Here is an 18,578-nt window from a genome sequence, read left to right as displayed (position 1 = left end):
AAACACAACTAATAGGACTAATTGATGATTTTTCAAAAGGTTTAGATAATAGTGAACAAATAGATGCTATCTTACTAGATTTTTCTAAGGCTTTTGACAAAGTTCACCACCATAGTTTGCTTAAAAAATTAAAATATTTTGGCATTAATGGTCCACTGCATCAGTGGATTAAAGACTTTCTGATAGGGAGAGAACAAACTGTAATAATAAATGGCTCTAAATCAACACCGATAACAGTAAACTCAGGTGTACCTCAAGGAACAGTCTTGGGTCCACTACTATTTTTAATTTACATAAATGATTTACCAAATTGCATTACTTCAGGAACAAAAGTCAGATTATTTGCAGACGATTGCATAATATATAGAACAATAAAAACAACACAAGACACAGATATTTTACAAAGAGAATTAGATGAATTACAGAAATGGGAATCAAATTGGAGCATGTCTTTCCACCCAGAAAAATGTCAGTTGTTAAGAGTAACAAAAAAACTAAAACAAATTAATTCCACTTATCTTATTCATGGCAAACCAGTAACACAGACTAAAAACGCAAAATACCTAGGTGTTATAATAAATGAAAAACTGTCATGGAATACACATATTGATGAAACTACAAAAAAATCAAACAAAGCATTAGGATTTATTAAAAGAAATTTCTATAAATCAAATAAGAACATAAAACTAAAATGTTATTTAACCTTGGTTAGGCCAATAATAGAATATGCATCCTCTGTTTGGGACCCCTCAACTCAAGAAAACATTAAGAAACTAGAACAGACACAAAATAGAGCAGTGCGATTCATAACAAACGAATATTCACATTTGACTAGAGTAACACCTTTAGTAAAATCACTAAATTTAGAAAGCCTTCAGGACAGAAGGCTCAAAAGTAAAGTAGCAATAATACATAAAACACTGAACCATAATCTTCAAATACAAAAACAAAATTTAATAAAATACTCTGAAAGACACAAAGATAAAGGCACATTTCTCGTCCCATATGCTAGGACAAATTTGTACAAATACTCCTTCTTCCCTAGTGCTATTAGAGCATGGAATGGGTTGCCTGAGCTAGCCAGGAAAACCAGTGACTTGGCAGAATTTAAGTCATTGGTTAATATGCATGACTAAATGCATGACGCGTAGGACGTAATCATCTTCTTTTTTGAAGTAACGTCTGTATTATATAAGATAAGATAACTCATATATTAGGTGATTCTATGATGATGTAACATTGTTGATCTAGTTGCCCCAAACATTTATCTTTTAATAAAGATCCTGAAGATAAAAGTTTAATACCTAAATCAATCAATTGAATTTATACTTACCTAAACATAAATCTTATAACCTTAAAATGCTTATTAATAATCAATGCCTTTATATAGCATTACAAACAATCACAATGTAGACACTATTCACTAATAGGACATAAAAGCTACAAAACAGAACTAAAAGGCAACTAATTTAAAAATTTTTGAAAAGGAAGCTCTTAGTGTTTTTCTTCAATGTGGTGTGTCTTAGCTCAATTAAGAATGAGTTCCATATCTTACACATCTACTATTTGATATTTATTAGTGAAATGGTTTTGGTTTGTGGCCCATTAGCTCTATACGTTCTTGATAAATGAGACACATAAATGACTTTAACGTATTGTACCTTATAACAGGTATCCACATGCTGGAGTTGCTTGGATCATTGTAACCATAGCGACCAATTCTATTTGCTGCCATGAGAACATTCAGTTGGTTGCTGATGTAGGTCCTATTAAGGTCAGAAAAATAATTTCACAGCCAAAAAAAAAAAAAGACACACAGAGATGAAAATATTTCAAAGATCTTCTTGTATTTCTAAAGTCTTTAGGATATATCAACATTGCTTTCAAAACTGTGACATAAGACCTAAGTGGTAGAGTGCTGGTACACAAATTGACAGGTCCTGGGTTCAAGTCCATTTTTATTCAGCTAGAATGTTAATGTGTCAATTAAACTAATGTGACTAATAATGATACCTTCTTTAAAGAACTAACACAAACAAACAACTGACTTTGTCTTGGTCGCTATGAATCCCAAACTTCAAAAGAAAGTAATTTTAGAAGGACATGCTCAGAGTTTGTCATGAAAGAAATTAAATCTCATTTTGGAAGTTATCTATTTCAAACAAAAGATTATTATTATTATTATTATTAAAGTAGCATGATGCATCATTGATTTGTTGATGATAAAAATAGTTTAATGGGAGTCATTTAATTATTGCTAATAAAGAGAACATGATGCATTATTTTTATATTAAAGTAAAACAAGCCTGTATGTATACAGTTGAGTAAAAGCATGAATAAAAAAGTACAGTAAAATGCTTCCTTTGTAACCTTAAATTATCACAGACATTGTTCAATGTAGAAAATGATAGTTTTAGGGCACATGCTGACATCAGTTCATCACCAAAAGTCAAAGGTTTTCTTTGGGCATTTTCACACAGACCATCAGCACCTGCAAATAGAAAATAAAAATGCACCAAAGTGTCTTTAGCCAAATTTAAACTAAAATCAACACATAAAAAGAACATATGGTAGTGCTTTTAGAGGAAAAAACAACAACATTAGACTAGCTGTAAATAACAATGAGTAAAATACCTGGCAAGAAAACTGACATTTGTTTATGTACCACAGTGTCAACAGAAGTAGAATTTCCAGATAAGCATCCACTAGATATAGGCTTTCCAAAATTATAACCTGAAAAAAAATAAATATAAGAAATATAAAATTTCATTTTACATCAATATCAGTTTAACCTCTATTTTCCCTATCATTATGTCAACAAAAATCTGTTATTGGCTGAATGGTCATGTGGTAGGTTCTCCAGCAAGTTGTAACAATAGTCCTGGGTTCAAACACTGTCCATCATTATCCTCTATCATCATGCAAAAGGTTTCAGCTAGGAAGTTTTACTCTTCATCTCTGAAGGAACATCTGAAAACTTTTGGTGGCTGAGTGAACTGAGGAGTACTGGGCTCCAATCTTGGTGAAGAGTGGTATTTTTTATGTAGTGATCTTAATGGTGCTTTTGAGTCAACCCAGCATTAGTGGGTACCTGACATTAGTTGGGGAAAAGTAAAGGATGTTGGTCATTGTACTGTCCACATGACACCACCCCTGTTAACAATGAGACACAGAAATAGTTGACCTTTACATCACCTGGCACCATTTGTAGCAAGGTTTGAAAGGGGTACTTTATCAAGCAGGAGGTTTTATCAGAAAACTTACAAGCTAATGAAAAGAAATTTTAAAATGATGGGAAGATATGATGAAAGACTTCGTTTTACAATTCCTCTTATAAACTTGCAAATTCTTCATTGGTTCAAAAAACTGGACATGTATCTCAAAAACAGCTCTAACATTTTTTCTAGAAATTTGACAGTTTATGTATATCTTTGGGAAAAAAAATACTAACTAATTGGTCACAGAGGTAAAACTCTGGTTTGACCATTATAATTTTTCGAAATGTAACTTCTTAAAATTAAATTTGGTCTGGAGGTCAAGACAATGTATATCACATATATGTCAGCAGGTATTCCCACATGTATTCATTAAATGAATAGAATTTCTGGAAAAATTTTCACACCATCTTTTAAGACTGGATATATAGACCTATCACCAAATTAGAATACCATAAATCTAGATCTAGTATTCTAGTCAATACTACTGTCTTTTAATGTTACAATGTCTGATTCTGTATCATCAAAATAGAATTTTATAATACTCGCAGTAGATTTAAGCAAGACTTAACAGGTATGGGGGGGGGGGGGGGGATGAGACAGGGTAAAAAAAATAGCATTTTTTAAGTCTTAGTTATTGAGAACAAATTAATCACTCTTACAAAAAAGTCATCAGCTTCATAAAAGAGGAAATTGTCTTTTTGCAAAAAGTTTTTCTGATGCTACTTGTTTGTTCTCTGCTTGCATGGTCTGGCACCAAAAGTTTAAACCTAATAATAGGATGTTAAAACTCAACAATCATGTGAAACATATGTAACAAGGCAAAGTACCAGGAGGAAGAAATAAGAAAAAAAAAACTCAGCAAAGTAGAATGGAAGGTTATAAGAATTAAACTGCTTTATCCGAAGCCTATTCCTTGACAGTGAATTGAGACATGGCATGGGGTTGTGTACAGTCAGCAAAGGAACCCCCCCTATTGAGAAGAATGTAAAGTTTAAATAAAAGAATAAGCATAGATCAGAAGTTAAAGGGAGGGAACAGCAAAAACCAACAACAATATTATTTAGATAAAAATAAAAACAGCATTTAGCCAAATGCAGAAAACATTCTCAATTTAATAAAAATAGAAACATAGTCCAACATTTAAATGAGCATACCTGCAGTGCCTGACCTCTGGTAAGCAGATGTTGTGTTCAGATAATTGTCAGACTTGAGAACCCCTGAGTTGGTCTTAGCTTGCCAGGTAGAACTAAACTTTTGAACCACTTGAGTACCTGCAGTTACATTGGCTAGAACAATATCAGCTGTAACCTTTGAAATGGTTGTACCTGACCATTCAAAGTTGTATCTGCAATTAAAACAAAAGAAAATGTAAAATTGATTTATATTTATATAGTTTGTCCATCGTTGTTCAATGATGACCACTTTTGTCATCCAGGGGGCTGAGGGCTTAGTTCTGGAGTTTTGTGCCTCCTCATGTGGCTGGTGAAACCTATGTGAGCCCAGAATGTTCGGCTGCACATTGGGGAAGTTATTTCGGCTGGAGCTTGTGTCATTGGACTTGCTTTTTTTTGATTGATTGATTTACAGTTGAAACATAAACACCAAAACCTAACCATAAATTTAAAAAAAAAGTAAAGTTCCCCTTTCAGACCTTGTGGTCTATAGGGCAGATGATGTAAAGGTCATCTGTTTCGGTGGCCTGTGGTTGACAAGGTGTCATGTGGCCAGCACAATGACCTACCACTTTTACTTTTCCCAAACTAATGTCAGGCACCCATTAGAGCTGGGTGGACTCAGAGGTGTCCAAAGATCCCAAAATAAAAAAACCCAGTCTCAAACAGGATTTGAACCCAGGTCCTCTGGTTTGGAGCCAAGCACTTTACCGCTCAGCCATTACGTCTCCTTGTCCATAAAGAAAACTTAAAAAATAAAAATGTGATTTTAAGTTTTCAAAAATACCCAGTTTCTTAGTCATGAAGGTAAGTACATTCTGTCAAGAGACAGCTAATTAGAAACATAATGCAACTATTGAACTAAGGCTACTGAAAATATCTCTTTAAAATTTAAAACATTGTGAATATTACCTTTAATATAGATATTTAGACAATAAAAATAATGATAACTATTTTTTTTTACAATTAAATAGGCTTTACAATGTATTTAATATCTATATTTGCATCTTGAGGAAGTAGTCCCTTAATCAGTAAATTAGTAAAAACTAAATATTACCAGCCGACAGAAATTTTACAGAAAAAAAAAGATTGTAAAATTATCACTAACTGTACTAGTTTAATCTTTTGGGTAAATATTATAGGCTAATGAACTGTCCCCAATTTTATTACTGCACAAAAAATGAAAGTATTTATGATGGCAAGAATAATGAAATGCATTTATAAAATTAGATTCTAAACACTAAAGAAAAAAGGAATGAAAGAAAGGATTAGAGAAAGAAAGATTTTTGAAAGATGAGCACAATTTTCATTATAATTTATCACCGTACTTAACAATTTCTATTTGATAACCTAACTGGTATGCTCTAGTACACTCTCAATACACTTCAGGACAGAAGATTACCAAGTAAAGTGGCAATACATAAAACACTGAACCATAACTTACAAATAAATCAAATCATAACCAAATTCTCAGACACAAAGATGAAGACAGGTTTCTTATTTCATATGTTAGGACAAATTCCTACAAGTGCTCTCTCTTCCCTACTGCAATTAAAGCCTGGAAAGGATTGCCTGAATCAGTCAGGAGAACCAATGACTTAGCAGAGTTAAGTCTCATTTCAACATGCATGACTAGATAAACATGTGGATAAGCATAGGATAATAATTATTTTCTCTTTTGAAGGAAAGTCTGTCATTGAAAAGATAAAATACACTTTCCCCATCAACTATATTTGAACTGACCAAGTGACCATTTGCCCAAGTACACTTATTCATAATTGAGGTTGGTGAAATATAAAATATTCTAACCTGACTTCTAGAACAGCATTATTACAGACTCCATTTCCATTCGGCCCTAAAACACTGGCACCATCATCCCAAGAACAACGAGCTGGTAGCTGGGCTGTACTCTGGTAGGTTTTGTTGACATTATATTCCCAGCATGCCTACAGTAAGAAAACATTTGATTTTTTACAACCAGCAAGAATTTAAAAAAAAAGGTTTCAATTTACAAAAAAAAAAAAAAAAAAAATCCCAGACTACTGTTAAATAATGTTGAACAATCAAATCAAAGTACTCAAATCATAATTTAGAGCAGTACCTATGTTCCAGATAAAGAAAAAAATTATTGTTGAGTTCCTATTAATACAAGCGTGTAATGGATTCCTGTGCCTTGTTATTGCTTTATTAGGATATTCTTCTTCTAAGCAACATTAAAACACTTTTCTTTCTCCAATCTTTACCACCTGTCTTGAGGTCACTTTTTGGTTATTGCTAGACCAAGTTTATGCTTATCTGCCTTAACTAACACTTGGACAGCCTATATTGAACCCACTTCTAGTTACTAAGTATGGGACTTGTTTATATCAAACACAAAACTTAGGATGACAATAATAGGTAAGGGATGACTTTTTTATTTCATTGTTATAGTGTGTTTCATATTGTAACATGCACAGCATAGTGTGAATGTGGAGTGGTGCGAATGTGGGATGGTGTGAATGTGGAATGGTGCGAATGTGGGATGGTGTGAATGTGGAATGGTGCGAATGTGGGATGTTGTGAATGTGGAATGGTGCGAATGCGTGTTGAATGAAAAAGGAAGAGAGGATTTTTTAGAAAGGGAGTATATATATATATATATATATATATATATATATATGAGTCTGTTTGGTGTATGAGAGTCTCATCTGTTCTAATCAAGTTCATCTGTTTTGAACACATATATACAGCTTTAGACTAAACATATGAAACTGAACATATAACATTCCCTTGAAAAAGCAGTAAAATCAAACAAACTTCAAAAACGTCATTGCAAAGACATTACAATTCATCTAAAAAGTAAAAAGTAGCTGCAAATAGATACAGCACTTCCCTCAAAGCACCACTGATATGGCCCAACTCTTCCCTAAAAGCACCACCAATATGGCAATGCACTTCCCTCAAAACACCACTGATAGGGTCCAGCACTTCCCTCAAAACACCACTGATAGGGTCCAGCACTTCCCTCAAAACACCACTGATAGGGTCCAGAACTTCCCTCAAAGCAAAACTGATATGGTCCAGCACTTCCCTCAAAACACCACTGATAGGGTCCAGCACTTTCCTGAAAAACACCACTGATATGGTCCAGTACTTCCCTCAAAACACCACTGATATGGTCCAGCACTTCCCTCAAAGCACCACTGATATGGTCCAGCACTTCCCTCAAAGCACCACTGATAAACTGATATGGTCCAGCACTTCCCTCAAAACACCACTGATATGGTCCAGCACTTCCCTCAAAGCACCACTGATATGGTCCAACACTTCCCTCAAAGCACCACTGATATGGTCCAGCACTTCCCTCAAAGCACCACTGATATGGTCCAGCACTTCCCTCAAAGCACTACTGATATGGTCCAGCACTTCCCTCAAAGCACCACTGATATGGTCCAGCACTTCCCTCAAAACAGAAATGACATGACACAGTGCCTCCATTACAATAAATTTGAGGTTGACTCAATACTTCACTCAAAATTGGAATCGATATTTCCTCTAAATAGAACAGCTATGACACAAAAGAGAAAGAATTGTGACCTGTTCAGAGCATGCATCTGTACAATTAAGTCCGGCTAGATGTGTTATGTCTGTTTCTTTGGATGATGATGTACCAGTCTGCACATTTGCCAGGTAATCTTTTATGTCTGTAGCACAGTAATATCTCGCTTCAGTAATGGCTTGAGTATTGGTAGTCCCTGTACTAGATATCTAGACAATGCAAAAAAAAAAAAATGGGAAGAAAAAAATGTATTAAAGTTTATAAAAATAATATTCAAGTAACATTCCAAATAAGTGATAATGATACTTTATTGTTGAATCAAACTAGAATGCCATTAAATAGAATTTCATGAAACTGGATTAGCTACCCAATTTAAAAACAAATATTTGTAAGTCACCACCTCAAAGTTGGTTAAATATTGTAGAACACACTATTTTAATATCTGGGTTTAATTCACAACACCCATGTTTTTCAGAGTGAATACTTTTAGCTTTCAGCTATCTAGACTTGAGAGCAGTCAGTAGAGAGACTTAGTAAAGATGCAGACTTGAGAGCAGTTAGTAGAGAGTAAAGATGCAGACTTGAGAGCAGTTAGTAGAGAGACTTAGTAAAGATCCAGACTTGAGAGCAGTTAGTAGAGAGACTTAGTAAAGATGCAGACTTGAGAGCAGTTAGTAGAGAGACTTAGTAAAGATCCAGACTTGAGAGCAGTAGTAGAGAGACTTAGTAAAGATGCAGACTTGAGAGCAGTTAGTAGAGAGACTTAGTAAAGAAGCAGACTTGAGAGCAGTTAGTAGAGAGAGGTAGTAAAGATGCAGACTCTAGAGTTACTAAGTTACTATAAGCAGTTAACATAAGAGTTAGTAGAGAACAAGACTTTGTACCAGTCACTATTATGTTTAATATATTTCCATGAAGGATTGTTACTTGCTATACTTTGGATTATTATTTGTGTACTATTTCTTGGTTCAATTTTCTCATTCCCGTTGCTAGGATCCTTCTCTCTAGCTCTACAGTCCAAGCAATACAATTGAGATGCTACAGAAGGATCCATCACAAGAGATTAGTGACAGGGTTAATACAGAGATTGGATCCCATAATGACCTGCTAACTATTGTAAAAAAAACAACTAAAGCTCTATGGCAAAGGTTCTCAACCTGTGGGTCGTGACCCCCTTTGGGGGTCGATTGAAGATTTGCCAGGGGTCGCCTAAGACCATCGAAAATATGGATTGTTATTTTCTATTCTTATAGTGCTGTGTGGGTGGGGTTCGCGGCAGAGAGGGAGATTATAATAAGGGGTCGCCGAGCAAAAAAGGTTGAGAACCGCTGCTCTATGGCTATATTACAAGGTCTTCAGGAATCGCAAGGCCCTTCCTTCAAGGAACAGTACCAGAAAAAAGAACAAGAGACAGACAGAGAAAGCGATGGGAAGACAACATAAAAGAATGGACAGGCCTGCCATTGAAAGAGGTTCTATCCAAGTGAAAAGACAGAAAGGATTGGAGAAAGACAGTCAATAAATCTTGCGTGGTGCCCCGACAGACTAAGGGATAGGTGAAGGTGAAGTACAATTGTACTGGTCTACAGTTCTCCATGAACACCTCAATCTGATAGGAGTTTCTTAAAGCCAATGACTTCACAAGAACTCCTCCTTACAGTTCCATACTAAAATAGCCAATGTGCTCCATGCAATGCCACACAAAAAGCTAAGACTGTAATTGGTTTCCTGGAACCAAGTAAGCTGAATTACCTTCATAGATTCAGAACAACCATTAGCATACACTTTACTGCTCAGCACTGACAAATCATTGCATATACTGTCTGTCACTGTGGTTGCGCAAGTTGAGATAGTGTCCACCAGAAACTGTACAGGAATCAGTGGGTTGCAGGCTCCACCTGGGACTGTCTGAGGAAGGGACAATGTCCCAGCTGTGTTGTCCTGGCGAAAAGTCTTGATAATGGTGCCGTAAGTGTAATTACTGCGAAGAGTGTCCTGGTATCTCTTTTCATTTTCTCTGAAAATAAAAAAAATAGTTTTATAATGGACATGGTGGACCTAGGAACCAAGGATGGAATGTCTGAGCCCCAGTGTAAAATTTGTATTTAGTATTTTAGATTGTTCTACTGTTATGTGTGTAAGACATGTTGGGGAGTTAGGGATAAATTTGTATATCCCTTTCACCTTTCAGTCTTATGATAGTTTTTATAATGAGAAGCTGATCGTTGTGGTTGTGTGGGCAGTATAAAAGCTGTGCGCATGATTTGTTTTATTTAAAGAGAGAGGAGAGAGAGAGTGCTTCTATAAGAGAAAGGAACAGGAAAAGTTTTGAGTAAATTTATACATTTGCTTAAACAGGATTTTTTTTAGTCAGGGGAGGGGGGAATTAGAGCAGGTAAAAAAAAATTCCTTTTTTTTATTTATCATTCAGTACCAGTAGGAATTGTAGTTTTTTTTTTTTAAATTATTTTTAAGTTACTTGTTTGAAGGCATGATTTTGCAAACCTCAAAGAAAATTTCCCCTTTAGCTGCTTCACTTCAGCTGAAATTTCCTCTGAGCTTCTCAGCTTTTTGCGATTTTGATAGTACATCCCTAGGTAGCCATTGTTCTCCCAGTAGACACAAGTGACCAGATGCCAGTCAGTGGGATTAAATGCACTGGTGGAGCACTTGTAATCCTCAACATCTGGTGCCATGCCTCCTGGCAAGCCAGCAAGACAAGAAGAGAACCTGGCTTTTTGAACAGTACTGCACTCCTAAAACAAAGTAGAGAAGCTTTTATTTGTATACATTTAAATATGTTTTTTGCTCAGTAAAACATCATTTAGGAAAACCTGGAAAAAGTTTTGCTCTAATATCTTTCTGTCACAATTTAAGAATGAAAAAAAAAGATTTACAGACTAAAGGTATCATTAGTTTTATATTTGCAGAAACCCCTTCAGAAATATATTAATATTATTATATCCTATTGAAACAAACTCCGCCATCTGCTGGTCCAAAGCCCGGGTGAGAAAGGAGGAGGGTTTGGTGTGGGGCTAGCGACCCCGGGTGAGAAAGGAGGAGGGTTTGGTGTGGGGCTAGCGACCCCACCTAGTAAAACCTCAATTTCTACAGAAACGGCAAACTTTAAACATAAAGATAATTTTACATGCAGCGAGGGTGGCCACCCCCTGATGATGGTGTTGGACCAAATCCAACAGGATGTCTAATGCCTGAGACATGGCAAAGAAACTGACCCTAATTGGTACATGGAACGTAAGAACCCTGAACCAATGTGGTAAACCAGGTGCGAAGAGGCTACAGACATTGCTGTGTAACAGATCTTTGTGGAGACAGCTGAACGGTGCAGGATGATCTAAGTCTAAGTAAGTAAAGTGAAACAGTATGGCAAGTGATAAAAGCAAGTAGGTTATGAGCCAAATACCATCATGACAAGTCAAAAGTGATCACATCCAAGAAGCAGCCTTCTAGTGAAGTTATTAAAGTGAATGTTAATAAAGCAATTTTGTAATTTTTTAACTTATAATGTGGACTACAGGATTTTATATTCAATACATTTCACCGTAAAAAATCATTTGAGTCATTTTGTTAGAATACTGTTTTAAAAATGTTTTTGTTTAGGTCCCTACTGTTTAATGAAGGGAACTAAAGTATACTGCACTCACTGTGTCACAGCAGCAGTTGATGTCGCAAGAATACTGGGTCAGATCACAGGGACATGGGGCTACTTCAACATAACCAGGGTTCTGGAATATTCTTTCTTCTGTAGGATCTGTCACATCTAAATAAAAAAAAATATGTCATGGTCTTTATGGAATTTATGACAACAGTTTTCTTATTAACATTATTATAATTTCTTGACCAATTGTCTAAATTAAGAAACGTTGGAATGAAGCAAATAACAAAGTTGTCTCTTAAAATTTTAAAAAATCTAAAGAAAGATTTGTTTGAGATAGAAACATTTTACTATTTTAAAGTTAGTTTCTTCACATGTTTTGCTTTGAACACTGAATCAGATGACATTTCTTTTTTACTTAATACTAGAAAATTACATAAGAAACATTTTACAAGAATAATATGGCAGATTGCCATTCACTATGTCAATTATTACTCTGTTCAAAAGTGTTCACTGTGTTAATGAAAGTTGAGAAGATTGATAGAAATAGCAGAAGACCATATGCACTAATCATGATTTAAACTAGAGTCCTAAACAAAGATCCAACAACTTACTTTCACTGGTGCAACCAGAACATACATAAGGGGCCAGGTGTGCCACAATGTAAGAGGCTGCCTTTAGGTTACGTAACAGGGGATCACTGTTGGCTGAAGCACAGCATGTGGTGACAACTATCTCCATCCGGATATCAATGGGTGCCTTCTCGCGATACGTGGTGACATTAGTGTAGAGACCAGTGGAAAATGGAGATATCTGTAATACAGAATAAGTTTAGGTGCTAAGCAGCCTGAAACAAGCTATATCTATTTGTATAAATGTCAGAAACATTAATAATAATAATAATAAGGTTTGTCTTTGAGTCCAAAGATTAGTGAGGAGTGCAGTATTTCCTGTGGCTGCGCAGTCACAGCTGTGACCAACATATTTTGTTTATTATTTTATTATTATTTATTGACTTTTGTATTGCATTACATAAGAAACAGTAAAGAGCAACATTGAAATATAAGGAAGAGATTCACACTGTGGTCATCCCTCACACCAACGCAGCCCCTTTAAACTTCAGTTATCTATGCCATTGATGTCATATGCCGAACCAACAAAAAGCTGAGAAAGAAGTAGGCCCATCTGCAACTGACCTAATCCACCCATGCCACGTACGCGGTCGGCTTTTCAAAGCGAGGATTGGACTTTACAGTCATCTTCGAGTCCATAGGAAATAAGAAATGTGCTCATCTTCGACCACGAAGGAGGAGCTATATATATATGGTGAAGGAACCAGTGCTTTATATTATGTCTTTAGTTTTGGCTTAAAAAACATCATTAGGCAGATCTAAACTTAAAAAAAAACAATCATCAATAAAAAGTCTTTTTTGGGTGCATCTGTAAAAAAATAAGAGTTTATCAAATGAGGCTTTAACAAACACAGTGAGGAGGAGCTTACCGGAATGGTGACATTGTTAGTCAACCAACGTGATGTTGGATCTGGTGGAGCAGTAGGAGAAGTAGTAGTGCCAGTGGTTGTTGTAGCAGTAGAAGCAGCAGTGGTCAAATTACCAAAAGTATCATTGGATGCGGTTGTTGGTGTTGCAGTAGTGGTAGTTGGAGTGGTAGTGGTTGTTGTGGTGGTTGTCGTAGAAGCTACAAAAAAAAAGTTATCATTTAACAATTATTTTTATGATATTCACAATATGATATATAAATGAATAAGTTGTCTCCATTTTTTTTTATCACTTTATTTAAAACTTTACAAAAATAATCAACAATAAAATTCTAAAAAAAAAAAAAACTTATATAAATTTTCAGACTTTAAAAAGTAATTGAAAATCCTCCCTATACAAACAATGTTATGTTTGTTCCATAACCAAACCTTACATTTAAATATGATAAAACAATTTTATTTTCAATTTGTGCTATTAAACTGAATAATAATTTGTTGAAAAAAAAAAGGGGGGGGGGGGTGCTAACCAAATCTATACAGATTTTATTTTTATTCAACAAAAAAAAAAAAACGATTTTGCTAAATTAACCATGGATTTTTTTTTTTTAATAGTAAAAATGTTTTCAATATGAAAAGACAAGGAAGCTATTCAAATTTTAATTCAACTTGACGCATTGATTTTCCTGGCTTTTTCAGATCAAACATTCCAAAATTGAATTGCACTTCACAGAAAATGTTTAACCCTTAATGCACGTGTGATAGTGTAGCCTCCAAACATCAGAATTGTAATTCCATTTTGTATGCACTAATTGTAAAACAGCACAGCACTTTAAAGGTTAAATAAGATGATGGCGAATGGTAAGTGTACAAGATAGTGTGTCCTACAAGAATCAATTGGTCATTTTTATAGTTCATTAGCTATGGAAGCATATTTATAGCCTCTAACTTCGTATTCAGTTTAATGCAGTGGAATTCAATTTGATCTGGACAGATATTTTTTTTTGTTTTTTTTTAATTATATTTACAAAAAAAAAAACAAAAAAACCTGTATATGGTTTCTTATAAAGTATCTCATGGAAATAAATCAAAATTATTTCTAACATAAACTTATTTTGAAATACAATACAAATTATTCTATATTTTAATACATATAATATCCTTTTATTAGTAGAAAAAATAACTTATAGCTAGAGCCGAGCTTTACTCTTGTATGGGTCACATTATATTTGTTTATCCTAGCATGTGAATGAGTATTAGGACAGAAAAAAGAAATGAAATATTCACATTTTAAATATTTTTAAAGAAACCATTAACCATTAAAGAAACCAACTAATGTTCATGCCTTTGTCCTCAATCACAAAAATCAACAATGTGGTTATTAGTTAAAAATGTGAAATGGTTGCAATTATGTTTATATTGGTTTCTTACACAGTGTTAAAAGTTATAATCCTCAACACAGCCACCAATTAGATCCAATAAAATAGCACATAGTTATGATAAAGTAAGTTAATCCCCAATGTGGCCACCAATTATATCTAAGAAAATAGCACATAGTTATGATAATGCATCATTATGAAACAAAAACATTGCAGTAAAGAAAAAGCCAGAAAATGATATTTACATTTTAAAAAAAAACACATAGCAGAAATTAGTGCATCAGTTTAGTGCTTATACAAATCAAAAGTGTTGCAAACTTCAAACTGTATTTAAAACAAAACATATCCACAACATTCAACATTATCAGCATGGAGAGATACTCATGGCTTTCAAAAGGCATAAAAAAAAGTCAATGTAATTCCAATAATACCTAATACCAATAAAATAGGCATGTGTGTAGAGATGTAATGTCTAACATGTGTCTGTATAACTTGTACTGTTTACCAAATAGGTTGCATGTTTCTGTACGTGTCAAATTACTAGTGAGTTCTTGGTTACAGACATGCAGACAAATAATACAACTCCACAAATAGAGGGAACAACCAACAGACGTAAGAAGTACAACTGTTTAATTCACAACGGGAGCTGTCTAGTCTTATACAGTCTACCTTTGGATTTATGCCATCACAATTATGCATTCACTATCAGTCACCTAAAGTGCGTCTCGACATGTGTGTAGTACTGGCTTAAATTAAATTATTATTTGCAATTCAATCTCTTTAAGTTTTTAGTTTATTCAATAACTATTCCATTAAATATAATATAGATCAGTAATGCCTATATTTTTCTAATAGAGTTATGATGTTTGTGAAGTGAAATAGAAAATTGGTTTACTTTGCTGGCCCTAATGCATCTAAATGTTAAAACTCTCTGTGTCTATACAGCTAAAATGTGCGTTAGGTCAATTTGCTGATCTCAATAGGTCATCATTAAGCATTGTCCACTAGCATTAACTTACTGGCTTTGATAATAAATGTTAGTCCGCTTTTTTTTTCCTTTCATGCTAGCCGATATGGTCCCACATAAACAACTTTGTTAACAAAACATCCCAGTTAATGACATTACATTGGAATAGTATCTTCTGATCCTAATAACTTGCTATTACAATTACATATATGTGTCTAGTGTTACAAAATTGCATACAATTACAATCAAAAACAAAAATTAATAGCAAAACCATTCAACAGTTAACAAAACAATATGTCATTTCACTACAATTTTGTGAACATGTTCAGTTACTTACCAAGAGTCAGTTGGGATGGTTTTGTAATAGGATGAAATACAAATATATCATTTAGATCATTAATATTGATATAAATTGTTAAACCTAAAGATTTTTTATTTCTACCCAAAGGAAACTTTCAAGGACAAACATAATATCATTAAAGTAGTCACATCAATAGTTCAGAGGCAAGAGCCCTTTTTTTTTCCTTTTCCTGACACTTTTTATTTTTTTAACTACAAAGCTAAAAAAAATTTTAGATGATTTTTTGATGTTGTTGTGAACATATTTAAAAGACGACTAATACTTGGTGAGAACATTTTATTTGTTCATCTGTATGAAAATTATAAACTAAAAGGCTTTAAGTCTAGCAAAAGACAAATTATAATTGGGAGAAAAGATTAAAGAGACAGACCAGAAAGTGAATGTACAACTGGAGAAGAGACTAAATACATTTTAATTTGATTTGTTAAAATGAACAATGTGGCTGCTTTTTTGTGGAAAACACCCTGGACTGTCAAAATCCATGATGCTAGGTTTGAACCCTGCTAGTGGCCCTACAGATTAGGGCTAGGTGTTAATAATCTTCATGAAGAAACATTAGAAAATCATCTGTCACATCCTATTTGCAAAGATTTCATGAGTAAAAAATGATTTCTTTCTAACAAACTTAAACTCTATACAAGTGTTACATTAGCACAAATGAAGTTTTCCTTACTTGTAGTTGAGCTAGTGAAATTACAGTTTGGGTTCTGGAGAGCTGACTCAGCTTCCTCCAATGTGGCCACAATGGTAGCATGACAAGAAAAATCTAATCTGGCCACTGGCACACTCAAGGAAATGATAGACTGCAAAATAAAAATATCTTTTAAAATTCTAAAATATTACACATTTTTCTCACTAAGAAAACCAAATTTTGAGCTAAAATATTTGATTTATAAATCTATTAGCCATCTATGGAGATAATTTCATTAAAAATGCTTTTGTTAAATCACTTCTCTCCCTTGTCTGAGTGTTGTGAGACACTTAGTTAGTATTATTAATTTGTATAGAGACGCACCATAGTTGACAGACTTTGAATGTGAATTTAGTGACGTCACAACCTAGTTGGGTTATAGATTATTTAAGTTGGTTAAGACTACATAGGAATAATGTGATATTACAGACATAGACTCAACTGTGGCCTTTTCAGTAGTAACCATCAGTTGTATTTGTATAACGGTTTGGACTTAGTCTTTCTACTTTTTACATGTGTATGTCATTGTTAATTTCATTGAATACACCCGTACAAGAAACTCAGACATCTCCAGTGTAATCTGTCGAAGTCAGACAGCCATTAACAACTACAAGGGCAAGGCCTATCACAGTGTATATAAAAATAAAGATAAAGACTGACACATTCCTTTTATTCATTATTGTATATTGCAGTGATGCCCAAAATACGGCCCGTGGGCCAGATCTGGCCTGCGACATGGTTGCATCGGCCCTGCTGAACGGTCGGCAAAAGTGTAGAAAATCCCACTCCCTCCAAAAAAAAAAGATTGAAAATGTATCTTTACCTATGTTAGGCCCTCACTTTTTCTATGATTGATTGGTACCATGACTTTTAACATGTCTACATTTATGAAATGGGAAAGCCGAAGAAACTATAAGTGAACTTTAAATGTAGAATCTAACAGGAAAAGTGAACGTATCTTTACTTTTTTTGTGGAACATGATAATAATCCAAAAAAATAGCTATAATACAATGATAACTGATATTCACATTTTAAGTAGAGCCATTTTCCGACGCGTAAAAAAAAACAAAGATCTACTTCAAATATCCCACTAAGAGAGCCACGGGTTTCAAATAAAATTGTTTCAGATCAATTTCTTTTCATTTTTTTTTTACCTTTTCTGTCATGTGGCTAATGACACTTTTGAGTGTCGGTAACAAAAATGACCTGCCGGTCAAATTAGGTTGGGCATCACTGGTATATCATATAAAAATAACTATAAGGCTATATTAAAGTTTCTCACAGTTTCCGAAATAGACATTTCTCCCCCTTAACAATGAGTTAAAAGAACACTATTAAACATTTAACATATTCTCTACACGTTGGAAGTTTATCATTATGTTGTTTTTTTAGTACTTTACTAGAATCTGATATAATAATTAGAGTTATAGAGTGATATGTATGTCATTAGATGGTTTCAAATAATGTAATTTAACACACTAAATGGGGGAACATTAGCTAAATTTGATCCCGCAAATAAAAAGAATAGACCCACATGCTAATATATTTCACATCAGATATAAAGCTAAAATTGAGCTGATCCCTTTTAAAAAGATAGATTATAATTTACTTTATTGACCGCAATATTGATAAATAATTTACGGATATATAAAAAATATATAATTAAATTATTTATTTCTAGCATATATTCTAAATCTGATTGAAAATACATTTAAAATTCCAATTTAATATCTATGAAAAAAGAAATTTTGAAACAAGAATTTATAAAAAAAACAAAAAACTATAAGTACACTGACTGTGAACGATGTTCTGTATGTTGTAGCCCTGGCTGGTTTAAAAGTCACAGCTTGAACTGAAAAAAGAATAAAGCAAACAATTTAACTAAGTAGGTGCTAGGTCTAAAAAAAGTTTTTTATTCACTTCAATTAAATATTTATGTAAAATACAGTCTCACAATTGTATCCATGATGCTGTCACCCAATAGAAATATCTACATAAACCAACATAGAAGACATTTTTTTCAGAATTGGCCATTTCAATAAATATAAATATGCAAGCCTATAAAATTTCGCTTCAGAAAAAATTAAAATAACATAATTACATGTGAAAGGCTGTTGTTATCCATAAAAATATGAACTTC

General features: G+C 33.8%; 1 protein-coding gene across 2 annotated transcripts in view; it reads right to left on the bottom strand.

The window, feature by feature from the left end:
* The window catches only part of LOC106075235 (tectonic-2-like), a 28,841-nt gene that overhangs the window by 7,690 nt on the left and 2,573 nt on the right, over nt 1–18,578 (bottom strand). The window contains exons 3-15 of one of the 2 annotated variants that reach the window (XM_056006389.1): nt 18,235–18,290; nt 16,420–16,549; nt 13,046–13,242; nt 12,159–12,357; nt 11,594–11,709; nt 10,434–10,684; nt 9,681–9,945; nt 7,967–8,137; nt 6,200–6,336; nt 4,373–4,563; nt 2,635–2,733; nt 2,371–2,491; nt 1,662–1,766 (exon numbers count right to left, since the gene is read on the bottom strand). In XM_056006389.1, the coding sequence (XP_055862364.1) occupies nt 1,662–1,766; nt 2,371–2,491; nt 2,635–2,733; nt 4,373–4,563; nt 6,200–6,336; nt 7,967–8,137; nt 9,681–9,945; nt 10,434–10,684; nt 11,594–11,709; nt 12,159–12,357; nt 13,046–13,242; nt 16,420–16,549; nt 18,235–18,290 (2,038 nt within the window). The remainder of the gene's footprint in view (nt 1–1,661; nt 1,767–2,370; nt 2,492–2,634; nt 2,734–4,372; nt 4,564–6,199; nt 6,337–7,966; nt 8,138–9,680; nt 9,946–10,433; nt 10,685–11,593; nt 11,710–12,158; nt 12,358–13,045; nt 13,243–16,419; nt 16,550–18,234; nt 18,291–18,578) is intronic. The other variant, XM_056006390.1, reaches the window with a different exon arrangement.

The sequence above is a fragment of the Biomphalaria glabrata genome, chromosome 12 (genome assembly GCF_947242115.1).
Source record: "Biomphalaria glabrata chromosome 12, xgBioGlab47.1, whole genome shotgun sequence".
NCBI classification, from domain to species: Eukaryota; Metazoa; Mollusca; class Gastropoda; family Planorbidae; genus Biomphalaria; species Biomphalaria glabrata.
The sequence above is the reverse complement of the archived record's forward strand: the minus strand, read 5'-3'. Positions and strand labels throughout refer to the sequence as shown.